Here is a 25,162-nt window from a genome sequence, read left to right on the forward strand (position 1 = left end):
CTATATCTGTCAGAAGAAAGGGCATTGGTCTTCAGAATGTCCAGACCGTCAAAAAAGAACAAAAACAGGGGATAAAAAAGACAAAAGTCAAGATACCTGTTATTATTGTAAAGAAAAAGGACATTGGTCTCCAGATTGCCCAAAAAAGAAACAAGAGGAGTCAGAAGAAAAGAGGAATTGTTCAGAAGAAGAAGAGAGGGATTCTTCAGAGGAAGAGAGGGATTCTTCTGAGGAAGAAAGAAGACAGGTGAAGAAAAAGAAACAGGAGAAAAAAAGAAGAAGGGAAGAAAGCGAGGAGGAAGAAGAAGAGGAAAAGAGTGTGACGGTGAAGAAATTCAAAAAACCGAGAGACTAAACAAGGAGAAAAAGAAGAAATCAATGAACTTTTTATTAAAGTGTTGTGTTGTGAATTGTGAATTGGATTGTAAAAAATGGATAAAAGAATAAATTAATGACATAAGGTAAGTGTCTTTGAGTTTTGATTTTAAAATAAGAACGTACACTCACGCACTCATACACAGACACGTACTATAAGGGTAAAATGGATGGGTTTTTTTGAGTTATTGGCAAATTGAAATTGTATTTCTTTTCGAGAAATGTGGGTGGCCCTGAAAAGGGCCTTTTTTCTTCATGGTGAAGGGGTGTGTTTAAGCAATCAACTTTAACTGCCTTAAGCCTTTGCCACGGCCAAGGCCTACTTCTGGACTGCGTAATGTTGATGATGATGATGATGATGATAATGATTGGGTTGAAATCACTAAGGGTGGTACGGTAGGCTTAGTCACAGGGTTGACGTGTTTAGCTCGGGAAGGTCGTATTCTCTTCGGTCGTAATAAAGAAGTCTGATACATTTGTTTGAGACTTCTTAACTCCGCTAAAATGTCCAACAGTACCGTGACCGTTTGATTTTTACCCTCTTGTTTCTTTGCTGCTACTTCTTCTTGCTGTTGCTGCTGTTGTTTTTTTCTTACCTCTTCTTCTTGCTGCTGCTGCTGTAGGAGAAAAGCTTGTTCCGCTTCCTTTTGTCGTTGTATAAATTTCTCCAATTCTTCTTTCTGTCTCTGTCTAAAATTCTCCACTTGCGGTAATGAAGAAGGTAACACAGGTTCCGGAACAAATTCTTGCGAGGAGAGAAAATCCACAAAATCCCAATTCACCTCTTCTGAAAGTAAGTCCGGGTTCCCTTGGGCAGTCTCCCCTGTTGGTGCAGCCCAATGGATCGTTTTCTGAGTTTCCGTCATGTTGAATCACTGTCGCATAGATTGACTGCACACAAGCGCTAGCGAATCTATATAGACCAACAGACGTCACAGACTGCTCTCTTCGGATTGGATGCGGGCTGACTGAATTTTGTAACGTGTGTTCGGATTGGTGAATGAACTCAATCCGTTCGAATCCTACCTGTACCTATAAATAAGCGCAGTTGACTGCATTGATTCACCTGTTCTCGTCGGTTCAAGATGTGGACCACAGTTGAGTCATCCACCCTTGTGTCTTCCATGATGTTTCGGACAGACTTGCTCATGTATGTCTGATCGAAGTGGACCGTTGTCCACAGGACAAACACCAGCCTGTGGATACGTAGGATCTACGTTGAAAGACAAGGATGCCTGAAAAGAGTGCTGGTTTACGGACCAACAGTGAGACGCAGCCTAAGGACAAGAAGAAGACCAATACGGTGCCCTTTATGTTAATGAATACATTAACATAAACCCAAAGGCCCTTTTCAGGGCCAGCCATATTTCTCGAAAAGAGATAGCCTTTCCATTGCCTACCCCTTTTTTTAATTTTTTAATTTTTTTTAAAAAAAAAATATAAAAAATCCCATGTTCAATTTCCCTTGACGCTATAAAGGCCCACCCTGTTTAATTTCTTTTGACGCTAAACTGCCCCACGATTTTTTTTTTCTCCATGTTAATTTCCCTTGACGGTAATCTGACCCACGATTTTTCTCCATGTTAAATTTCCCTTGACGGTAATCTTGCCCAGGGGTGTTTTTAATGCTAATTCCCATTGACCGTAAAGTGCCCCCCTTCATTACTAGTGTTGTATTTTAAGGTATATGTGTATAATTTGATATTATAATTTAATATTCACGTATTATCATTAATTGTTGTTTTAATTAATAGATTTATAAATCTGAAATTGCGTTAGCGCTATTATGTTTTTTTTTGTTGCCAACGCTAGTTAGACATTTTACCTTTTCTTCTTGCCTGTCTATCCCACCGTAACAGTTTAAAAAAAAATAATAGCCCCTTAATTCTCTTCCAGTTTTGATTTGACCTTCATTATAACCACAATGCAATAAATGTGCCTACAAGACACACAACAGAGCAAACGTCTATTTAAATCTGAAATTATATCAATAAAAAATAACGCATACACATGTATTAACGATATTGAATGTATTTGAAACAGGAAAAGAGTCAATAGTCGTCGGAAATGAACATATTTATCCATCATTAATGTAATTGTCATTACTTAACTAAGCCATTACCATGACAAAAGTTAGTATGCACAACTCACACGTGGGTTACACTAACTCGTATTCAGCCTTCATCTGTTATACCAAAGATATTATTGATTCTCTTTGCTTCAGTTGTTTTCTTTCACAATTAGTATTTGCCTTTTTTGAACTTTCTCACATTCAGTAACATGCCTTATTGTCTTCTTTGTTAATTTTACATAGAAAAAGTAGTAGGGTGTCGCAATTAATTTCACGATCACTCTCGTACGATTGTGACATACTGCACAGTGTTACTTTACTGCACAGTATTAATAGATATTTCGTAATAAAAACATAAGGATTTTATATCTATGTATTAATTACTTTTAGTATACATAATAGTAGTAATTAATAATTGATACATAAATGGGCCTTATGGGGTCGGGTCTTTTTGAACTGGGCCTATTTCTTTACTAGTCCGTTTTGGCCATGGGCTCTTTCGATACCGGTCCGTTTTGACCCTCATGCGTATATACGATATTGCAGTTTCGGTGTTTTCATTGGGTTCTGGTGTTTCGGTGTTTTGGTGCGTTCCGGGTTTCGGTGCGTTTCGGTGTTTCGGTGCGTACAGGTGTTTCGTTGTTTCTATGCGCCGGAACTTTTGAAGATAATGGCCTTGGTTTACCTTCGTTTAAACTAAAAGTTAAACGACGAGAATTAAACTCGGATTCTGTTTTAAGTATATTTTAAAAAAATAAATAAGGCTACTTGTATAGAGACCAACGATGAATCCAGATTTGTAAGTATGAAAGAGTCAATGGGCGATAACTGACAAGGGAAAAACTCTACTGATGTTACTTGATAATTATGCAATGCATAAATATACTGACTACTTTTGTATCTGATTTTTTTAATTGTATATATGCATACCGGGTAGGTGAGAGTGTTTTGGGGTAGTCCTACATGTATGACCTCGACGCTGATATTTATGTTGTGAGCGTAAACATGTGCTGTGTCTTACATTGTAGGACTATAGTCTTGGGTGATTAGTCGCTCCCCTAGTAACCCGGTTACTATAAGCAACGAAATACACTTGTATTTACATGTTCCCGGTGTATATATCGGTGTGAACACAGGAATTATGATTTGTTTTTTTATTTAAAAATAATTTAAAGCAAAATAAAATATGATTTATGCGGTTTTGATATAAATTATTTACTTTTTGCATATTTAAAGCTGAATTCTTGTAAGGCGTCACTCGGGCGTACTTGATTCGACAGATATGTTAAAAAGAGAATTGTGCTAATACATATACAGAATGAAGGTAAAAATAATCAAAAGTATTCGCCGACATTATATTATATACTTACTTTAACTTTTGAATAATATGAATTAAACCGACCGTATGTTCTGGAGATTACTTCAGTTCCGGAACGAGCAGTCTTTATCATACCACCTACGTTCCGGAAGGGAACGATCATCTGTTTATGATACATGTGCAATGAAGTACAACCGGCTGACGAGCGCTATAACTCGGAGTAGGACAAAAGTAAATAATTCGAATCAAAATCGATCGAATGATATTTAATTTTGCCTTATATTTCTTTAAAAATAAAATCAAATTATAATTACTGTGTATACCGATATATATACACAGAGAACATGTAAACACATATGTATTTTGGTGTATTTCGATTTTTCAGTGTATTTCGTATGAATAACAGGCCAAATTAAAAATTTCATCTCAGGTTAATAAATATGGTATTTTTGAGAAGATCAAAGCATCAGAAATAACAAATTAGCATCATGGTTTTTGCTCATAGCAAGTGCAAACAACTTATTTTATTACCTGCCCCCCCCACAAAAAAAAAATTCTCCAAAAAGTGAGCATTTTTATGTACAGTGTATATATTGAAAACTATTCCAGAAATGGAAAGTTTTTTGGGGGGTTAATTAATGAAGCAGTCACTAGAGAATATAAACAGACTGTTCTTGTGGCATAATTTACAAATGTATGTGGTATATAAAAGGAAATTTTGGGGAAATGTGCCTCGGCCAATCCAGAATTTGCAGCTTTAATTACTCAGAATTAACAATTATGAGTGCATGTCCAATCCAGAAGCCTTATTATGTGTAAAGCTTGTTTTTATTTATCTTTTATTCATGTGAAAGTGAAAAGCAAGAGGGATTGGTAACATCTTCCTCCTTACTTTTCAAAAGAAATCTATTAGGACAATGTAACAAGACAGTCCAGGTATTTATTCCTTTTAAATGTCTACCTGTATTAGAATTTGTTTAGACTAATTCATCTAAAAATATTGTTTTTATGACTGAAAGTTTACATTAAATGTTTATTGAAAAGTTAAATACGGTACTGTATATACTTTTTATTTATTTATTTTGCAGTTGCTTTATTGCATAGTTGGATTGTGCTGGCATTTTTTGTCATAATAATATTAACTTATTTTTTAAACAGTGTAAAATTACAATAATATCACAGACAAATGAAGATGTTTATGCAGGGGAGTATGGATGCTACAACAGCCTGAACTGTGACTTACCTTAAAAGCTTCAAAAATTTCTTTTAAATTATTGGGGGGGGTGTCTTATTTTTCAAACAGAAAACAATCACATCTCATCTGTGAAGATACAAGTATAAATGTGTATTAATCTTTTTTTACTACTACATTAATTTCATAACCAAAGGTATCAAACAGGTTTTAAACTATTTTGTAGCAGTACTAAAAAAAAAAAACTACTGGTTACAGGTAGCGGTAGCAACGATATTTATATTCATTGAGTATATAGTTGCTACCGAAGGAGTCTGACGTTTTGTTAGTAAAGTACCTTACAATAAATCACCTGAATTTACTATAAATATATGTATATTTATTATACTGATAAGGTGATCTCATGTTGTCACAGATTTCGTTGAACTTTATTGATAAAACGTCAGACTGTGGTTGATACCTCTACCAGGTGCTCAAGGGAGAGAACTGAGACATTTCCGGTTAAAGATGAGATGGAGGGTATGTTATAATACAACTCTATTCCCATGAAATGAAGATAAGTACCACAATATTCTTGGCACATTCTATATTTAGATACACAAATAAAACATCTCCTGCATGAAACCCTTGATGATCCACATGTTTTGTGATTTTTCATATATTCTCTGAGCCGTATCAAATTCTTACCAATAACATATAGTTTAAAAGAAAAGCCAAATGGTTTCCTTTGCGCTGGTTATCATGTAAAATTTTGCTGTTATTCATGAAATTATCTAATAAAATTAAAAGAATGGGAGCCCCGTAAAGAGGGGTTCCCTCTCTGTACAAAAATAGTAAGATGGTGGCACTCAGCCCGACTGTAGTGCCCTCTAGTTACGTTATTGCTATATTTCGGTGTTTATAGTAAGCCCTAGTAGCCTACTTCCTCCTGCCTTTCTATATCAACAATACTGATGCTATGTAATTGTGTCAGCAATAAAACTTTTTATTACTTTTTCAGTCCTTATTCAAATCCAAGCCACTGTACCAATGTTCAAAGTTGTTACCATTGATGTAGTCAAGATTATTATTATTATTATTATTATTATTGTGTGCAGTGCGTGCTCAGCCATTTAACTGCGTCATCATCAGCAAGGTGAAGAGCCTGTAGTCCACCAGGGAACTTTGTCAGTGGACAGTTGTTTGCAGTGTGTGACATGGTTTGTAGAGCTCCACAGCAACAGGAAGACTCAGTGGCCTGGCCCCATCAGACAAGGTTGATTGTACAATGACCCTGTCCTGTCCAAAAGTGGTTCAGTGTGGTCCACAGATGATGTGGAAGGTTGAAGCCAGGAGGGCAGAGAGATGGCTCAGCTATAAGGGAGTGGTTTACAGCATCTGTTGAAGACCACTTGACACTCCATGCCAAAATAGCTGTCATATCCTCTGGCAACGAAACTAACCAGATTGGGCGTTTCGTAGTCGAGCAGACTGCTGGATGTGAGGCGATGTCCATGTACAGTGGAGGTTTCTCACTGGCATAGACCTTAGCCATCACTTTTGTATTTGCTTCTTGGCAGTGCAGATGTGGAGGATGAATGTTGCTGAATACCAACAGCCATGGTAAAGGAGTAGGATATAGTGTTCCAGAGATTACTCACATTATTGTGTTGAGCTGGACATCAGTTAAATTGGTGTGGGATGATCGAGCCCAGACAGGAAGACAATACTCAGCTGTTGAATGACAGAGGGCCAGTGCTGATGTCTTGAGTGTCTGAGCACTAGCACCCCAGATTGAGCCAGCCAGCTTGCTTAGTATGTTGTTTCGAGTGCTAAGTTTTGCTGCAGTTTTCTTCAGGTGGTTGTAGAATGTTAGTAATCTGTCCAGAGTCACACACAGGTATATTGGTGTTGGGTCTTGTTTTATTTGCTGTCCATTGAGGAGGATGCAAAGCTCATGGTTCGCATTTGCATTGTTACGGTGGAAGATGTTGGTGACTCTCTTTGTTGTGTTGGTGTACTCAAGATAAAGACCCATAATTTATCACAGAGCCAGACTGTTTAGCCATACCCAGGTACTTGGAGGTGAATTTAATTAAATCCCTTTCTGTGCCAGTCATATCACAACAGCACATCTCACTTGTGATAATGGTTAGGATGAAAAAATTTTCGTTTGCAACAATTTTGTTCTCAGATTGCTTCTCATTGTTTCACTTGGTGCATATTACATCATGACAGTAGTACTAAAGTTTGCCTAAAGTTCAACACATCGTGCCAGCACATCTCATTGGTGATAATGGTTGGGATGTACACCATTTTATACAAGTCTGTATCTCCCAGATTGTTTCTCAGTGTTTCAGTTTATGTAGATTTAGTCAGGACAGTAATGGCTTGCCAAAAGTGAATAGCAATCATGAAAAGTTCAGGATTGAGTTATTTAGTATTATGTAGTAAATTTTTCAAATTTACAGTAACTGATTTTTAGTTTGATATTCTAAAATATGTATGCCAAGATCAAACTTGTTTCAGAAAAATGGGTGAAATGACCTTTCTCAGACTAGATAAAATATGGAGAAGTGAGAAAGATTGAGATGTGAGAGAGACAGAAAGTGTAAATATAATTTGCATTCTCAGCCAGGTATATATTTATTGGTTTAAAATATAATTTTATGGTCTTTATTGTGGTCAGTAGAACAAAATATTTTTCAACGATTTGCAAGATAATATTCAACCCATGTTTTGAAATTAAGTGAAGAACTTTCTTTTGAAAATTCTGGTAAAACACCCTAGGGTGTTAAAAAGTAATGTTTACTGTATCTTGTACAGGCAGTGTTTTATAAGATTTCATTAAAGTGTTTTTAAAGATTTTATTTATTTATTTATTTGCACACTTGTTAACTGGTCACTCATTAGTGACCATCTTTGATGTAATTAATTCTGGAACCTGTTTAAACTGTTGATTTTTAGTCAAGAAATAAAGTTGCTCTTTTTAGAATTCCTTCTGTGTTTTCCTACAGGCACCCTTGCACATATGTATCATTATGGCAATTCTAATAGACATTCAGCATTTTTTCATTTGCAATAAAATTAAGGTCTTGGGAATCAACTCAAGTTAATCCTGCTTCATTAAGTTGCCTTGTCACAGAAACAACTCAGGCAGGCAATATGATCATGTAATGGGTCAACCTGGTAATGTGCCACAAACTCAGAATGCCAGAACCCTAGCTGATGTTGATGCATTTTTTAAAACCACTAGAAAGTACTTTATTATTTTAAAAAAAATGGTAAAATATGAAGGTAAAAACTTAAACTATGTTCTTCTGGTGGTCATCTCCAAATAAGTGGGTGAACTGGAAATTGCTCATATACATTTAAAAAGGTATTTCCTGGACCAATAAAGTTATTCTCATAAATTTTTGCCCACTGGCTAGGTCTTTGTTATGAACACACATCTTTAAATAATGTTTTTGTGTGATGTATAAATTGGTGCTTCATTTAAAAATAATTATATTGACTAGATATATGTTTATTGTTTAATTTCCACTAAACTGCCTGAATCCTTTGGAATCTGCAGTGATAAGTTAAATAGTTCTAGATAATCAAGTGATTCTTGTTTGAGTCATTGAAGATAGTCCTTGATAATGGAGTGATTCTTGATTGAGTCATTGAAGATAGTCCTAGATAATTGAGTGATTCTTATTTGAGTCATTGAAGATAGTCCTAGATAATTGAGTGATTCTTGTTTGAGTCATTGAAGATAGTCCTAGATAATTGAGTGATTCTTGTTTGAATCATTGAAGATAGTCCTTGATAATTGAGTGATTCTTGTTTGAGTCATTGAAGATAGTCCTAGATAATTGAGTGATTCTTGTTTGAGTCATTGAAGATAGTCCTAGATAATTGGGTGATTCTTGTTTGAATCATTGAAGATAGTCATTGCTAATTGAGTGATTCTTGTTTGAATCATTGAAGATAGTCATTGCTAATTGAGTGATTCTTGTTTGAATCATTGAAGATAGTCCTTGATAATTGAGTGATTCTTGTTTGAGTCATTGAAGATAGTCCTAGATAATCAAGTGATTCTTATTTGAGTCAATGATGATTGACTGGCTTATTCAACAAGACATTCTGTTGAATTCCAGTTTGTTTGTGTTTTGTAAGACTGATGTGAACACATGTTTGTTTAGTATTTAATACTGTATTTAACATTCTTTATTCACCAGTAAAAATCAAGGATAATTTTGTTCACATACAGTTCAGCGTGCATATTTATCACTTGGTTTTAGCTTTTTGTAAGGCCGGCCCTTGAAGTGAATATTTTGACGTATCCATGAGTATCTTCTGCAAGTATGAGTGATTTCCAAAAGCACTTTGCTACTGTAAGAAGTTTAAAATACTTCTTCACCTGTTTTGGTTCAGAGTAGGGTTAATTATAATTTAAAATATTTTGATCTTATTTTAAATGTTTCTGTTATCTGGCCATGTACAGAGAGCAAAGTGTGACAACATTTTGCATAATGCAGTAGGTGCTAATTGTAAGGCAAACATCCACTGGTTTGCTGTTGATGCCATTCAGAAATCACAAGAGCATTTGTGTAACTGCTCAAGGATGTTAGCAAAGCAGCAAGTCCTTTCACAAACAACCATATTAAACAAGTCGTACAGAATACCCACAAATACCCATAACAAACAAGTCATACATAATACCCACAAATACCCATAATGAACAAGTCATACAGAATACCCACAAATACCCATAAGGAACAAGTCATACAGAATACCCACAAATACCCATAATGAACAAGTCATACAGAATACCCACAAATACCTGTAATGAACAAGTCATACAGAATACCCACAAATACCCATAATGAACAAATCATACAGAATACCCACAAATACCCATAATGAACAAGTCATACAGAATACCCACAAATACCCATAATGAACAAGTCATACAGAATACCCACAAATACCCATAATGAACAAGTCTTTCAGAATACCCACAGATACCCATAATGAACAAGTCATACAGAATACCCACAAATACCCATAATGAACAAGTCATACAGAATAACCACAAATACCTGTAATGAACAAGTCATACAGAATACCCACAAATACCCATAATGAACAAGTCATACAGAATAACCACAAATACCCATAATGAACAAGTCATACAGAATACCCACAAATACCCATAATGAACAAGTCTTACAGAATACCCACAGATACCCATAATGAACAAGTCATACAGAATACCCACAAATACCCATAATGAACAAGTCATACAGAATACCAACAAATACCTGTAACAAACAAGTCATACAGAATACCCACAAATACCCATAACAAATAAGTCATACAGAATACCCACAAATACCCATAACAAACAAGTCATACAGAATACCCACAAATACCCATAACAAACAAGTCATACAGAATACCCACAAATACCCATAATGAACAAGTCATACAGAATACCAACAAATACCCATAATGAACAAGTCATACAGAATATCAACAAATACCCATAATGAACAAGTCATACAGAATACCCACAAATACCCATAATCAACAAGTCATACAGAATACCCACAAATACCCATAATGAACAAGTCATACAGAATACCCACAAATACCCATAATGAACAAGTCATACAGAATATCAACAAATACCCATAATGAACAAGTCGTACAGAATACCAACAAATACCCATAATGAACAAGTCATACAGAATACCCACAAATACCCATAATCAACAAGTCATACAGAATACCCACAAATACCCATAATCAACAAGTCATACAGAATACCCACAAATACCCATAATCAACAAGTCATACAGAATACCCACAAATACCCATAATCAACAAGTCATACAGAATACCAACAAATACCCATAATAAACAAGTCATACAGAATGCCAACAAATGTCCATAATAAACAAGTCCTACAGAATTGGTCTTATTAACATTTATAAGAGCAGGCTGAAACTAAAAAGTTGAAGGTAGGTCACTTTTAAATACTAGGTCACTGAGCAATCACAGAATCTATCTTTGAAATAACAGAAAAATAAGATGGCTCAGATTGAAAAGTACATGTTGATTTAGCCAGCAGCCACTTTATAATGAGAAGGCTGCAGAATAAATTACTTTTGTAGTATTAGTCGATCTGTCTGAACTTGTCTATGAAAAACTGGCCCACAGTATACATTAAAGCATGGCATCTCAAGACCATTGCCTATCAGAACACTGGAATTTGTATGTGTTTACAAAAAATTGAGTGCAAAATAATTAAAGTAAATATATATGCATAAGATTTCAGTGATTCATAAAAGGCAAATGCATTTTTAACTCCTTGGCATAAACCCTGCCACAGCATTATGTCTGTTAAAAAAATAGGTTACAAAAAAATTAGCAACTGTAGAAGTAAAATTTTCATGTGTTTATTGGATGAAAGATTCAATAAAATTGTTAATTTTACTAGTAACTGACCTATATAAGTCTGTTGTATCATAATTTTGTTAATTGGGGTATAAACAGTAAATTTTCACTTTCTTAAATGATTAATTTTTGGTGGCAGTTTGGTAGCAATGATCAAAGTAGCACCAAATTTGACTATGGAGCATGCCATTTCATCTTACAACATTCCATCTTTTTCTTTTAAAGGAGAATTTGCAATAAAAGCTGACAATTTACTTAAGATATTAATGTGTCTGATTGAAACAAAGAAAACAGTGTGAATTTTACATCACCTCTTTGGTGTGTTTAGGCTGTTACAACTATAGTCATAAAATAAGTAACAGAAAAAGCAAACCAATAAGTCTAGTGAATTTCAACAGATAATTTATTTCCCTAGAATACAAACTGAAAATTTAAAAGGAACTTAAGTATAGTGAATTAAATCCCAAATAGTCCTAACAGTTCAAAAGTATAGTGTTCCAAATGGATTCCAGCATTGAATGTGCTGATGTGACAGTAGTCTTGGATGAGCAGATGTGCTGACAGTCTTGATGTATCATCATGATGTAATCCAGAATGCCTTTGAATGAATTCATAACAATCTCAAAATTGTGATTTAGTCCAAAATGTCAGTGAGAACTTTGTAATTCCAATGAATTTAAAATAAATAATTACTCCCAGTAATATGAGAACACAATTATCAATCATTTTAGAAGTGGAACTTAAAATAGGAATCAAGACCCTTATGTAAATCCATGAGACAATAATATGACCATGATGTGGGTCATTTGCCAATCAAATTTGTTAACAAGTTCTATTCTAAAAAATTCAAAGGCTAGACCTTGAACTCAGATATCAGTAAACGACTTATTTATAACTTATAAACAATACAAAATGCAGGTGTGCCTTCTAGAACCTTCTAAAGTCAAAAGGCCATGGTAAATTGTTTATATTACAATCATGGACAAAAGTTAACTTTGTAATATTTTTTTCACAAATGGCCTTGCAATCTACAATCATAGAAAAGTTACACACACAATATAGACATACATAAAAAGATGAAATGACAGACTCAAGGGGTACTGTTTTGCACTAATTGTCCACTTGCTTGGATCTTGCATGTTTGTTTTATAAAACCACGTACAGAGTATCCAGTAACATGTCACTGAAAATGGAGGTAGCTCTCTTACTCACAGATGAAAAACGGATACACACACATGCTCTCTGTCACACATACACGCACATGATGATCTGATATTGTCAACAATGTAATAACTATACATGGTACATTCTGTGACAGCAGATCTGTGCAGTTGGAGTCATCTTATTATATATACATATACATATACCTATATATATATATATATATATATATATATATATATATATATATATATATATATATATATATATATATATATATACACATACACATGGTATACTGCATTGCTATAAATGATACAGGCAGGCCTACTGTGTGGCTTTGGCGTGTGTATATCAACAGCTTACTGTATCATTAAGCTTGTTTTGCACTACATATTCACCATCCATACTTAAGAGCAGTTCCTTTCAGTCATGTGACTGAACATAAACCCAACTCTACATCCTGAATCTTATTTTCCATTTTCAGTGATTATTTGTTCAAGTTGTTGCTGATTGGTGATGCAGGTGTTGGAAAGTCATGTTTACTCCTACGATTTGCAGTAAGTTGAATCTTGGATTTAAAAAATTTCAGGTCTGAATACCAATGCACATGGCATATATATTCTAAGATACACTTTTCAATGGAAGAATGACACTACCTGCAATAATTATTGTATCTTTAGCCCCAATATCATAGCTTAGACAGTTCCTTATGCTTTCTGTACGATTTTGAAAATTTAATATCCTGGGCCACATTTTTCCTAAAAGCATTAGGTCCAGGATAAAGAAAACAGAAGACCAGATTTGAAAAACAGAATAGCTGTGACAAGAAAGTGTATGTACTGGAAGCAAATACTGTCAATACAGAGAGGTTTTTCATCGTAAGAGAGTCATTATAGTGCTGCCTTAGGTGAGAAAGATAAAGAGTTGTATGCAAAGTAACTTAAAGAGTTATTTGGCTGCTTATTTTTATAATGGCCCTTTCAGCAGTTTTATTGTCTATATCCTGCTAAGGAAATGGGAGTTATGTGTCTTTCCCAATAACACAGAGACAACCAACCATGCTGGCATGGGTGGGTATCAATGCCATGACCTTTCAGTTGCAAGTTAGGCTTTCTCCCAAGTGAACGGAGTTATCATAGCACTCTGACTTTCTTTTAAACTTGTTTTTGATTTGGTGCCATTTTAGTGGGGTTTTCATCAGATATACTTTTTTATTGTCACTTGTATTTATTATCATTCCACCATGTCTTAAAAATTCAGGGTAGAACCCTGCATCAGATTCAGTTCTGTCACAAATGATATATGTATTGGTTCAGGCACTTTTATCTTAATCTTGTATTTATGTTTTTCTGAGTCCATCATCTATGCTGATTGCCTACAGTCTTAAGGTGTTAGCTATTGACCTAAAAATTCAACTCCAGATACAAAGTTCCTGACCTCTACCAAGGTCTAACTGACACTCAAATAGTGGTCAGAATTAAGGATGTTTTCAACAGTCGCTTAAGACAGCTGTTTTGCTAAGCCATTTAGTCAAATATAAAAGCAAAAGAAATACCCACTGAATTTTATGAAATATTAAAAAGTTTCTTATTTTAAATTAAATTTTTTTATGACTTTAATAATGCAAAATACAATAACAACAACGATAGGCTACCATCAATACCATATATACTTGCTTATAAGATTAGTCCAAATGCAGATTGTACAGACCCAGATTTGCCGTGGCATAATACACTGGAAGTCAGGTTCTCTGCAGTTTGTTAGGAGTACTCAGTAGAACAAATAAGATAGACCCAGATCTGCAGGTGCATTATGCCACAAAAGATCAGGATCTTTATTGTTTGCAGTTTGACTTGACTTAAAAGTGAGTATATATGTTAACTTGTCACAGCTATCAAGGAACAAATACTTTTTGTACTTTTACAGATGAATTTAAAACAAACTAGTTTACTTTTATGACCTATCAGCCTGTAAACCTCCATAGAGTAAGTTCTTATAATTGGGCTACAAATACAGGGAGTTTCTCTCATTTCAGTCATGTGGATTTTAGGTTTCTTATGATTGGGCTACAAATGCAGGGAGTTTCTCTCACTTTAGTCATGTGAAATTTCAGCGAGAATCTCATGATAGATAAAATAACCATTACCAAAATGCACAAAATAGTATCATCTTATCCATTTTACACTGGTAACTGTTTACTACATTGATGTTTAAAACATGAAATATTGGGTATGTGCTGTGTTTCATAGCAGATCAGAATCCTCTTGACATGACCAAACATATGGTTACAGGTTGTACAGTGAAATTTGGTAGAAAATTCATTGATCAGAGACAAATGCATGAGAAGTATTCATATTTGTAATAGTTTTGTTTTCTTAATAACTGTTTTAAATCTCAAACATCCTGTAATGTGGGATACTACATTAGAATCTTACCAGTCTATTTTGCCTAGTTGCGTCTGTAGCAGATCTGGTAATTCAACTTGAACTGTAGGCTAGTAAGCAGAGAATCTACATTTTAATTGGTGAATAATAAAAACTGTTGTTCTTGTAAACTTTTGTTACACTGACTTTATTTTGGCAATATGTTTTACTAAAATTTCCAATAACAAGGCAGAGATTATGACCTTGGAATGATGTAAGAGTTCAAGAAATTCACAGTACTATCTATGTATGTGGTACAGTAATGGGATTAGTAAGAAACTGGTCAAGACAAGTAATTGACCTGAATAGATGGGTGAAAAAAGTGACATATATTCTGAAAGATCATTGACCATACACTCTGCGTAAAGAATTAAAAAATTATACAGTTTCTGGTTTTCTTCATTGTATGTAAAGTACATCCACAGATATAAGTGTGGCCATGTTTGAAATCTTATCACTAGTGCTCCTGATCAGATGGTCTTATCAACATAAGATTTTCACTGAAAGACCTCTTATAATCTCTAGTTTGTCCTAAGTGAAAATGGTGCTGATCTTACTCAAATATGGGAACTGTGGCAGTCAGCTTGAAAATCTTTTTACTACTCCTGGATGGATGGTCAAATTGACATGGCTTTTTACCAATGGACTTATGATGTCTGTTTGATTCCTAATGAAAATAGTGTCAATCTTACATCCAATATTTCCTCCAGGTTTAAAATGTTGTTCTTGGTACTCCTCTTAAACAGAAAGTTGTATTGACATGACAGTTCTCACCAGTAGATATCAAAGAGTGTCTTGTTGGTCCTAAATGAAAACTGTGCTCATCTGTCTGTCAGTATAGCCACCACAATGGCAATCTTGATAAGCTTGTTAGTGCTGCTCCATCTGAATGAATGGTTATATTGAAATGGGTTTTTCAACAAAAGATTTCTTTAATATCTATTATTCGTAAATGAAAATGGTGTTGATTTTTGTCATCTAATATGGCTGCAGTGGTGGCCATCTTGAAAATCTTGTTATCACTGAAGAATATTAGAGATGGTTTTGACAGTTGTTGAAAAGAAGAAGTTGTCTTCTCTTGGATTCAAGAAAATTCTATTGCCATTACAGTAGCATTCCCCTCTGTATTTCTGTTTGGAACTTTGATGAATAGGGTTATATGTCCGAGATGCAAGACATGAATGATTTGATCAATAGGGTTATATCTCTGAGATGCAAGACATGAATGATTTGATCAATACGGTTATATCTCCGAGATGCAAGACAAGAATGATTTGATCAGTAGGGTTATATCTCCGAGATGCAAGACATGAATGATTTGATCATGCATTTTGTTGGCTTAGCTTGTCAGCACTCAATGAGCTATATTTCCTAACAGATTTTGACAAAACCTGTTAAAGATTTTTATGTTATGAAGCTGATAGATGAATTTGATTACAAGCAAAGTATATATTAAATAAAAGTTTATCTAGTAATATTGTATCTGATTAGTAGAGCCTGTACCACTCTTTAAATCAAATTTTGATTTTGAATTTGCTCCAGTTTGGTAAATAAGTTTATCACACAATTGTTTTTGACAGTTTCTGTAATAAGTGAGAATTGTACATATTAATAATAAAGTCTGATTGGATGAACTTATTTCCTTTCAAGATTCAGAGATTATTTTCCAGTTTTGATAAGACACTGTAAATAGGTAGATTATTTTCCCGTTTTAATAAAACACTGTAACTAGGTTTAAATCATCAAAATCTGGCACAGGTTAGTTATGAGCATGCATATTAATTATACCATTATCTTTGGAAATTTGTTTTGATCATACTGTAGTAAAATTTTTAAAATCGATATGATATGAACTTTGCCAGATAGTTAATTATACATGTACCATTATCTCTGGAAATGTGGCCTCATGTTATTTGTGTTTTTATTAAAATGTATTTGGAAGTATTAAAAAGAAATATGTTTAGGTCTCCTATTGTTGATGATATTTTTTTCTTTTTCAGGATGATACTTTCACAGACAGCTATATTGGTACTATTGGCGTAGATTTTGTAAGTACATGATAATGGAAAACTGATGCCAAATTATGTTTTACTTTCATGTAAAATTTAATCTGTTCGTTGCTTTGAGAATGCAAGTTTTCATAAACAAGTAATTCAGATGCAGAACACCTTTCTCCCACTTGTTTATTTGAAATCAGTGTCTTTTACAGTCATTTTGTAAGTAAAATTTGTTGACACTTCAGTCAGAAATGTTAAAAATAAATTATCATCCAAAGTATGACTGATATATAATCAGTGACTGTGGAGATGGCTGTGATTTCAGTATTAAAATGCTTTCATGTCAGATACAAAAGGGATACAGCAACATTTTGGGACCAAGTGAGACATGGTTTGCTTTAAAATTACAACCACTGTTACAATTTATAGATGCTGATGTTGTGTTCACAGGAATTTGTGTACAATATTCTTCTCTTTTCAGAAAATAAGGACAATAGAACTAGATGGGAAAACAATAAAACTACAGATAGTAAGTATATTTCTTTAAAATTATGTTTTGTTATTATAAATAAAAATGTAAATGTCATCCGCTAGTGTTTCATGTGGAGGTTGCTATTGAGAAAGTTTCACATACACACTTCTTTTGTGATTCTTTCACATGGAACCAATCTTAAAGCTACATGATAACAGGTTGTGCTTCATTTTGTTTCCAGGACCAATGAATTCTAAGGAGTCCAACTTTCAGCAAAAAAAAAATGATAAAAATGATTGCACTGTGAATATTACTTGGCACTGTTGATTTTTTTGTGCTTAGATTGTGTTCATTTGAATTTTCACGAAGTTAAAATTATCATTGGGTTTTTCTTGTTGCATTTTGTTTCATGTATTCACTGTCTTTTTTTTGAAACAGGTTTCTCTGAATAAGATTATCTTTCGAATATCTCTCCAAATAGAGCATGTAATTTAAGTTTAAAAACAATTTGTTTTGATTGCATTTGAAATTTTGTTGCCAAAAATGAATGAAATTAATAGCCAAGGACTATACACTGTGAAACGTTGATAATTCAGATACAAGTTAGTTACGTATTTGGCACCACTTAAAGAACTCGATATCTTCCACTGTAAAGCAGTTTTTTTGTTTGCAACCTCCCAAAACTCTGTATTGATTAACATTTGAATCAAAGATTTGGACCCACACCACTTTCAAGGTTTTGAAGTTTCTCTGCATTTATTGAATAATTGATCTTAGAGATATAAAGTTCATTCTTGTGGGAAAACATGGAAGATAATAATAACTTTAATAGGTACTGTGTAGTCTAAATTGGACTTATCTGATATGTATCTTGTGTCTGCATGTTTATTGATAAGCGGAAATGTGTTGTAAACTATCCTCTGCAAGCAAAATACAAGGCATCTCCTTGGATTCTTTCTTTTTCTCTCAGTATTTCATAGCCATTTTTATCAAGTATATGGAATATTTTACCTATCAAATCTTGTAACTCTGGCTTTGTAATATAATTATGAAAATATTGTTTACAGTGGGACACAGCTGGTCAGGAAAGGTTTAGAACCATAACATCCAGTTACTACAAAGGAGCTGATGGTATTATAGTCGTTTATGATGTCACAGATCAGGTATGACAATTGTTTAAGAAAATGTAACAATACCATAACTATAAAACTAAAACATATCATCAATAATGCAACATTTAAATAACACACAATACAAATGTTCAATAGACACTTTATTATACATATAAAATAATTTGTGGCATAACGGGGGCAAGTCCTGTCACAGCACACTGCACCAGCCTAGCTCTGAATTGTTTGTTCTATAGGAATGACTCAGGAAGAGAGACTTTTGGGAGTTTTGTAGTGTTGTCAAGTGTTCCCGACATGTATGTGGAGTTGAAAAGAGCTGATATGAGGTATATAGGTTCACTGATAACTGAAACTTGACAAGTCTGATCCTGAGGATGCCATGATAGCAAACATCAGCCGATACTCCATGCAAGGGGCTGATACAAGATATATAGGGACACTGATAAGCGAAACTCGATAAGTCTGATCTTGAGAATTGCCATGATAATAAACATTAGCCGATTTGACAGATGCCCCCCAGAACAGAGCTGAAACAGTACGCTATGCAAGAAATGCCCCTTTTTTGTTTCTTTTTATTTTTTATTTTTTTTACATGCATTATTAATTAGTAGTCTGGCAACTGTGTGTAATTAAAGTTTATAAAGCAATTGCAGAAGTTTGGAATAAGAAGGGAATTGGTTGGATCAGGAATATTGTTCAGTTTGTGCGCATAGCCAATAGCCAAGACATAGGTAGATACGGTAGATAGTGCATGTTGCTTTGCAAAAAGATAAATGAAAAGTACCAAGCTGGTACTTGAAACAGGAAAAGTGCTGAGGATGTTTTTTTTGTTAAATCGATGTAGTTTATCCAACTCCGCCTGTAAGCTTCTATCGAACATGGAATGAGTACTTTATAGTGTAATTAAACAATATTACTCCGTCTGTTAATGTTGGTAGTTCTGGGATTTCTTCTGCATAGGCTGGGTCGGAAATCGGATACTTTTTCACATCCAGGCATTTTCAATGCATAGTTACGACTGCCGAGGTAAAAACAGCCACCATTACTCTAGGTGTCCGTGCAGTGTGGCGGAAAGTAGATTGCTAAGCCAGACAGAATTACTGGATGGCCACTCCGATTGATTGGAGTATGACTGGCAGAGTTGAATTTAAAATATTTGGTATTTCTCTTAGATTGTTGAGCATTCAAAGGCATTGTGAGGTTAGCTGGACAGAAGCCACTTGAGTGCAGAGTACTGTTGCAATGAATGCAAACCTCAGTCTTTCTATCAGACAAAATTTCTAGAAACAACTTGGTATCCCGGGAAGACCAATCCACAACAACATTGTGTTGTATTAAATACTGGGCAGCCTTGCGAGATAATGCATTATGAAACTCCACTATATTTCTGATGCAGTTCATCAATAAAGTCAGCATAAGAATCTAATTCAGGCCTCCTAAACAGATGGACCTCTCAAAGAATGTTTTTGTATTTAGAGAAGGCCTTACGAAATTAAGAAATAAGTGTGCCTGCCAAACGTGGGTCATTCTCTTTCACTACAATTTGGTTGTTGCCCTGATTGATAATTTTTAGTCTCTGAACTACAGTCTATTCCAGGTATCAGCAGTAGGGCAAGATTAACATGCTTATCCTTGATTATGTCCTTACGTATATTGCTGGGCACAATGTCCACTGGCAGGAGTTTGTCAACAGGCACAGCATACTGCAGTGTTTGGGAGAATCTTGTGTTGTCATCCCCCATGCCTAGCAAGGGCCAATTGAAGCTTAAAGTCACATTTATCCGCAGCAGCCGGACTCCATGAAGATTGTGAGGCTGTTGTACCTCGCAATGATATGGTAGTCATTGTGGGAGATTGTGTCAATGCGGTGATGGATGCTTGTAATACGGCTAACTGTTGCTTGATAGCTGCCATGTCCAACATGTAGAGATCATGTGGTGTATCAGCTGCTTGCAGGTCACATGATGATGCTGTTGAAGACATATGAAACACCCGTCTGGTCACGTGATAATGCTCTTGAACACAGAGAAGGATCACCCATCTGCTGCACATTATCTCTGTACAGTTGAAGAAGATGCCTTTTTCCAATTGAAACAGACCTAGATGTTCTTCTCAGCTAACTGTTTAACGAATTTTGATGCAGTCCAATTTTTCTGGAATGTCCGCCCAAGTTGAATTTGTCGCAGTGATGGTGCCTCGATTAAGTTTTGTATTGCGAACGTTGGTCAAACGATTAACAGTTCATCTTGATCTACATGAAGCCATTGTGAGTTGAATAAACATATGATCCCTAAAAACGGAAAGTAACATGTTTCAGGAAATAGAAGAATTCTTTCCACAGATAATTTAAGTTAAATGCAGCATCGACACTGAAAAGCACGCATCTCTACAGGCATCCCAGTTGCTGAATTAATGTCTCAAACAACTGACATAATGTTTGATCACATGCTCCAACTCAGTCATCTGATTAGTTCAATATGACAACATATCTAAATTTAGTTACCAGCTTATTAACATATACTGGCTGCAATGACATCAGGTCTGGCAGAACAACCATAGTAGACAAAGAGGGGCCCAACAAGGGGCCAGAGAAGGATGCACTGTGTGTTACTCAAACTATATTTAATCAATTAAATTACAGTATAAATGCTGATGCTGAGTGTTCTTGACCATGGATGATGCTATATATAAACTAATGTAGATAGTGTTCTTTAACATAAATGATGCAATATATAAACTAATGTAGATAGTGTTCTTTAACATAAATGATGCAATATATAAACTAATGTAGATAGTGTTCATTAACATAAATGATACAATATATAAACTAATGTAGTGTTCTTTAACATAAATGATGCAATATATAAACTAATACAGATAGTGTTCATTAACATAAATGATGCAATATATAAACTAATACAGATAGTGTTCTTTAACATAAATGATGCAATATATAAACTAATACAGATAGTGTTCTTTAACATAAATGATGCAACATATAAACTAATATAGTGTTCTTTAACATAAATGATACAATATATAAACTAATGTAGTGTTCATTAACATAAATGATGCAACATATAAACTAATGTAGATAGTGTTCTTTAACATAAATGATGCAATATATAAACTAATATAGTGTTCTTTAACATAAATGATACAATATATAAACTAATGTAGTGTTCTTTAACATAAATGATGCAATATATAAACTAATGTAGTGTTCTTTAACATAAATGATACAATATATAAACTAATGTAGTGTTCTTTAACATAAATGATGCAATATATAAACTAATGTAGATAGTGTTCATTAACATAAATGATGCAACATATAAACTAATGTAGATAGTGTTCATTAACATAAATGATGCAATATATAAACTAATGTAGATAGTGTTCATTAACATAAATGATGCAACATATAAACTAATGTAGATAGTGTTCATTAACATAAATGATGCAATATATAAACTAATGTAGATAGTGTTCATTAACATAAATGATGCAACATATAAACTAATGTAGATAGTGTTCATTAACATAAATGATGCAACATATAAACTAATGTAGATAGTGTTCATTAACATAAATGATGCAATATATAAACTAATACAGATAGTGTTCTTTAACATAAATGATGCAACATATAAACTAATGTAGATAGTGTTCATTAACATAAATGATGCAATATATAAACTAATACAGATAGTGTTCTTTAACATAAATGATGCAATATATAAACTAATATAGTGTTCTTTAACATAAATGATACAATATATAAACTAATGTAGTGTTCATTAACATAAATGATGCAATATATAAACTAATGTAGATAGTGTTCATTAACATAAATGATGCAACATATAAACTAATGTAGATAGTGTTCATTAACATAAATGATGCAATATATAAACTAATACAGATAGTGTTCTTTAACATAAATGATGCAATATATAAACTAATATAGTGTTCTTTAACATAAATGATACAATATATAAACTAATGTAGTGTTCATTAACATAAATGATGCAATATATAAACTAATATAGTGTTCTTTAACATAAATGATACAATATATAAACTAATGTAGTGTTCATTAACATAAATGATGCAATATATAAACTAATGTAGATAGTGTTCATTAACATAAATGATGCATCATATAAACTAATGTAGATAGTGTTCATTAACATAAATGATGCAACATATAAACTAATGTAGATAGTGTTCATTAACATAAATGATGCAACATATAAACTAATGTAGATAGTGTTCATTAACATAAATGATGCAATATATAAACTAATACAGATAGTGTTCTTTAACATAAATGATACAATATATAAACTAATGTAGTGTTCTTTAACATAAATGATACAATATATAAACTAATGTAGATAGTGTTCATTAACATAAATGATACAATATATAAACTAATGTAGTGTTCTTTAACATAAATGATGCAATATATAAACTGTAGTTAGTGTTCATTAACATAAATGATACAATATATAAACTAATGTAGTGTTCATTAACATAAATGATGCAATATATAAACTAATGTAGATAGTGTTCATTAACATAAATGATGCAACATATAAACTAATGTAGATAGTGTTCATTAACATAAATGATGCAATATATAAACTAATACAGATAGTGTTCTTTAACATAAATGATGCAATATATAAACTAATATAGTGTTCTTTAACATAAATGATACAATATATAAACTAATGTAGTGTTCATTAACATAAATGATGCAATATATAAACTAATGTAGATAGTGTTCATTAACATAAATGATGCAACATATAAACTAATGTAGATAGTGTTCATTAACATAAATGATGCAACATATAAACTAATGTAGATAGTGTTCATTAACATAAATGATGCAACATATAAACTAATGTAGATAGTGTTCATTAACATAAATGATGCAACATATAAACTAATGTAGATAGTGTTCATTAACATAAATGATGCAATATATAAACTAATGTAGATATTGTTCTTTAACATAAATGATACAATATATAAACTAATGTAGTGTTCTTTAACATAAATGATACAATATATAAACTAATGTAGATAGTGTTCATTAACATAAATGATACAATATATAAACTAATGTAGTGTTCTTTAACATAAATGATGCAATATATAAACTAATATAGATAATGTTCTTTAACATAGATGATGCAATATATATATATATTGATGTTGATAGTATTGTTTAAAATGGATAATGCAACATATATACTGAAGCTGATAGTGTTCATTAAGTTCCTGGATGTGAATAATTTGTAAAGTTTCTACATAAGTTAATAGAAGTATCATATTGGTGGAATAACTGAGTGTCACATGAACATGAACAAAGGTTAATAGAAGTATCATATTGGTGGAATAACTGAGTGTCACATGAACAAGGACAAAGATTAATGGAAGTATTGTATTAGTGGAATAACTGAGTGTCACATGAACAAGGACAAAGGTTAATGGAAGTATTGTATTAGTGGAATAACTGAGTGTCACATGAACAAGGACAAAGGTTAATGGAAGTATTGTATTAGTGGAATAACTGAGTGTCACATGAACAAGGACATAAGTTAATGGAAGTATTGTATTGGTGGAATAACTGAGTGTCACATGAACAAGGACAAAGGTTAATGGAAGTATTGTATTAGTGGAATAACTTAGTGTCACATGAACAAGGACAAAGTTTAATTAAAGTATTGTATTGGTGGAATAACTGAGTGTCACATGAACAAGGACAAAGGTTAATGGAAGTATTGTATTAGTGGAATAACTTAGTGTCACATGAACAAGGACAAAGTTTAATTAAAGTATTGTATTGGTGGAATAACTGAGTGTCACATGAACAAGGACAAAGGTTAATGGAAGTATTCTATTGGTGGAATAACTGAGTGTCACATGAACAAGGACAAAGTTTAATTAAAGTATTGTATTGGTGGAATAACTGAGTGTCACATGAACAAGGACAAAGGTTAATGGAAGTATTGTATTGGTGGAATAACTGAGTGTCACATGAACAAGGACATAAGTTAATGGAAGTATTGTATTGGTGGAATAACTGAGAGTCACATGAACAAGAACAAAGGTTAATGGAAGTATTGTATTGGTGGAATAAGTGAGTGTCACATGAACGAGGACAAAGGTTAATGGAAGTATTGTATTGGTGGAATAACTGAGTGTCACATGAACAAGGACAAAGGCTAATGGAAGTATTGTATTAGTGGAATAACTGAGTGTCACATGAACAAGGACATAAGTTAATGGAAGTATTCTATTGGTGGAATAACTGAGTGTCACATGAACAAGGACATAAGTTAATGGAAGTATTGTATTGGTGGAATAAGTGAGTGTCACATGAACAAGGATATAAGTTAATGGAAGTATTGTATTGGTGGAATAAGTGAGTGTCACATGAACAAGGACAAAGGTTAATGGAAGTATTGTATTGGTGGGATAAGTGAGTGTCACATGAACATGGACAAAGGTTAATGAAATTATTGTTATGGTGGAATAACTGAGTGTCACATGAACAAGGACAAAGGTTAATGGAAG

The 25,162-nt window shown here is 33.4% G+C and overlaps 1 protein-coding gene across 1 annotated transcript in view; it reads left to right on the plus strand.

The window, feature by feature from the left end:
* The first annotated feature begins 3,106 nt into the window (after positions 1 to 3,106).
* The window catches only part of LOC149808423 (ras-related protein ORAB-1-like), a 46,736-nt gene continuing 24,680 nt past the window's right edge, over positions 3,107 to 25,162 (plus strand). The window contains exons 1-5 of the mRNA XM_089977026.1: positions 3,107 to 3,245; positions 13,031 to 13,103; positions 16,970 to 17,017; positions 17,448 to 17,495; positions 18,506 to 18,601. Coding sequence (XP_089833152.1) covers positions 3,232 to 3,245; positions 13,031 to 13,103; positions 16,970 to 17,017; positions 17,448 to 17,495; positions 18,506 to 18,601 — 279 coding nt within the window. The 5' untranslated portion in view covers positions 3,107 to 3,231. The remainder of the gene's footprint in view (positions 3,246 to 13,030; positions 13,104 to 16,969; positions 17,018 to 17,447; positions 17,496 to 18,505; positions 18,602 to 25,162) is intronic.

The sequence above is a fragment of the Sinohyriopsis cumingii genome, chromosome 1 (genome assembly GCF_028554795.1).
Source record: "Sinohyriopsis cumingii isolate HCF-2022 chromosome 1, ASM2855479v2, whole genome shotgun sequence".
Lineage (NCBI taxonomy): Eukaryota > Metazoa > Mollusca > Bivalvia > Unionida > Unionidae > Sinohyriopsis > Sinohyriopsis cumingii.